Here is a 3,405-nt window from a genome sequence, read left to right as displayed (position 1 = left end):
TAACACGTTTCTCCTCCATTCGCCCTTTCGGTATCCAAAATTTGCGCCTCATTTCCAAAAGAACATGCGCTGTTTTGACGTGAAATAGCTTTTTATGTTACTGTCGTATCAAAAGTTCGGTAACCGCATTATGCCTCGGTAAATACATTGGATGTTTGCTTTCCTCGTCTAGTTCCGAATTTTCCAATCGATCCCGTGATCTTCATAGCTTTCTGTCATTGCAGTACAAATTGCATTTTTCCTTTTCTTCCTCTTGAGTCCTTCTGTTTGCGCTTCTAATTAGCATCCATTTGGCTAATTTAAGTCCTGCGACGTTAGTCGCTTCACTTCTACCGATATCGGTTATATCCATGCTATCTTACCTTTTGTTGTAAATTTCATAAATTTGAGAGCCCAAATAGTGGTTCTTACAAGTTTGGACGACTTGTTGAACCGACTTCCACCTATAAGCGAAAATTGTGTTACCTCGACTGTTTGAGAGGCGACCTTTGCAATGATTCGTTGTTCCTCTTTAAATTCTTCTGGGACTGGTATTCCCATTGGAGCCATCCGCTTTCGGGACTCGTTAACCACGACGGTCCTTCCCACCATAGCTTGTATTGCCTAAGCTTTACGGAAGAAAGTCCTTTAGTCACAATATCGACTGGATTATCTTCACTTGGTACATATCGAAATGAAAAATTTACCTTTCGTATTTCTTCTACTCGGTTTTGTATGAATTTGGGTAGTAATTTCGATCGACTTTGTATCCAGTGTAATGCACATTTCGAATCCGACCATAACACCACTGGGATTTTTCCCATACTCAATTGCTTTATAACAAAGTTGGCGGCTCGTACACCAGTAAGTATGTATAAAGTTGGCGATCTCTTACAAAAAAAAGAGATCATCAACTTTGTAAGAGATCGCTAACTTTGTTATAAAGCAATTGAGTATGGGAAAAGGTATGATCATACCTTTAATTGGAGCGAGTTTTGATTTGGCGAAAAGTATTGCGCTATTTCTTTCGTCGACATGTTTGTTTAAAATGTATACAGCTGCTGAATACGCAACACTTGATACGTCCGTGAAGACATGGACTTGTTAATATAAGAGCTTCTTTGTAGCTAACCTTGGTATCTCAATAATGTCTGCGAGCCATTCCTTTGTAAGAGATCGCCATGCTTCTTTATCATCTTCATCGAGGATTTGATCCCAAGAATTATTTCTTCTCCATAAGTTTTGGAGGAATAGTTTGAACTGGATCATTGCAGGGACTAAAAATCCCAAAGAATCATATTGCGAAGCAACGGATTGCAAGACACTTCGTTTGGTGAGTTCATGTTCGATCCATGGTTTTAGCGTTGCTTTGATTGTATCTTTATCGTTTATCCAAGTGATGCCAAGAATTTTTGTTGCACCTCCTTCGATTCTGTCTTGTTTCGGTATTGCCTTATGAAGTTTTGGTCATTGGATAGAAATTCGCGAATATTCATCGCCTCTTCGTGAAGATATCCTTCATTTCGTGATATTTATTTATGGCTTCCCTTGTTCCATTTGGTGACAATATAACGTTATCCATATATAAATTCCTCCTGATCTCTAGCGCTGTCTGGCTTTCGATTGTTTCCAGATGATGATTGAGTGTTACTGCTAGCATAAACGGTGATGATACTACTCCAAAAGGAACTCTTCTAAAACGATGACATTTCAGGTTTTCCTCGGTAAGCGCAAATTTGATATCATCTATCCAGAGGAATCTGGTACAGTTCCTATTGGACTGATGCAGTTCCAATTGTAAAAACGCCTTCTCGACGTCGGCTGTGATTACACTTTCCATCATTCGAAACCACAATAGTATTCCTACTAAATCTGGAAGCATGATAGGTCCGCGATATAGGACTTCGTTTAAACTTTTTGTTCCCTTGAGATGCGCCGAAGCATCTTGGACTATTCTGAGTTTCGTTATAGGTTTGTGCGGGGATATTACCTCATGATGAGGTCTACTTTCGATAATAATTTCAATGCTGGAATGCTCCAAATACTCACCCATTGCTTCCAGTTGTCGAAGTATTCTTTCCATAGTTTCGACGGTTGTTTTCCATTCTCGATCATGTCCTTTGATGGAGTACAACTCGTTGTACAAAGACTTTTTTATGGTAGATAAATTTCCAACTTTCTCGACCAAAACTTTTCTTATGACGCCGTAGTTTTCTGGAGCAATATCATAGCCCTTGACAGCTTATAGAGCATTTCCTTTGAGGCAGGAGATCAGGTGATTCAATTTTTGAATATCGGGTATTTTTTGAAGATGCACTGTGGCATCAAAACTACCCCAGAATTCTCTCCATTATTTCGGGTCACCACTGAATATTGGTAGTGGTAACTGTAGCAAATTTACTGTCTGCTGAGACGTTTGGGAGAGCTCCTTCTGTTGAAATGGTTCGTTATTTATCTTGCTTTGCTGTAGGCGCTGTGCCACTAGCTCACACTCATCTTTGTGCATATCTAAAGTTATAATAGCTTTTTAATCGTCATTTATTAAATTTAAAAGACCTTTATTATCGTTGACCATATCTGCTTATTTGTTTTCTTCCTTTCTTTTCTGCGCACTCTTTTGTTTTTGGATATACTCCAACCACTTTTTGTTGGTTGATCCGGGTGTAGCAACATAGAGTTTTAGACGCCTTATTTTTTCTTCTATAGTCCTCCTCTTGAGTTCGAATTGCTGTTGTTTTTCCTCCACCGCTAAATGCTGATCAGGAGGCGTTAGGTCCATTGCTTTTACTTCGTCGAGAAGATCCTCTAACTTTTGCTTTGCCGGTTGAGCACTTTTGATTATAGTGTCCGACATTCCCGGCTCGTGACACCAAAAAATTTGTTGGGAAATTGTCTTCCTGTTGAACTCGTTTCTCGGCGATACAGATTTATTCGGAAGGTAATACTGTTCTTGCACAATATTACTAGTTAACAACAGGAAGAAAGATATAAAATATGTGTGTATATAACACGATGAATTGATAAGCAATGATAAATGAATTATACAAAAAGCAAGTAATTTGATCAACTAACAAACTCCTTGTCGTTGCCTTGGACAATAATTTGACTGTCGGTTTAGTTGATAGGTCGTTGAGTTGAGAATACGTTACGGGAAATGTATTTAGTGAATAGAAGAATATCGTAGTTTGTTGTCCAATGGTGGCGGATATGCGAAGATATCGTTGGTTGTAGGTTAGTCGCGGAGGATAAGCGATGAGGATGTATCGTCTGCTCGATTGTAAAAACTGAACTCAACTGTATCTCGAGATTTTTTTCATATATATATATATATATATATATATATATATATATATATATATATATATATATATATATATATATATATATATATATATATATATATATATATATAGTAGTAGTAGTAGT

At 37.8% G+C, this 3,405-nt stretch overlaps 1 protein-coding gene across 1 annotated transcript; it reads right to left on the bottom strand.

Annotated features, from left to right (window-relative positions):
* Window positions 1-2,560: 2,560 nt before the first annotated feature.
* On the bottom strand, window positions 2,561-2,833 carry LOAG_16753 (hypothetical protein; the record flags this gene model as incomplete). Its single annotated transcript, XM_020449407.1, has 1 exon — window positions 2,561-2,833. One exon carries the CDS (start codon window positions 2,831-2,833, stop codon window positions 2,561-2,563), a length of 273 nt encoding a protein of 90 aa, XP_020307064.1.
* Between the last annotated feature and the right edge of the window lie 572 nt (window positions 2,834-3,405).

This window comes from Loa loa (assembly GCF_000183805.2).
Source record: "Loa loa unplaced genomic scaffold supercont3.17, whole genome shotgun sequence".
Taxonomy (NCBI): Eukaryota; Metazoa; Nematoda; class Chromadorea; order Rhabditida; family Onchocercidae; genus Loa; species Loa loa.
This window is presented reverse-complemented; position numbering and strand designations above follow the sequence as displayed.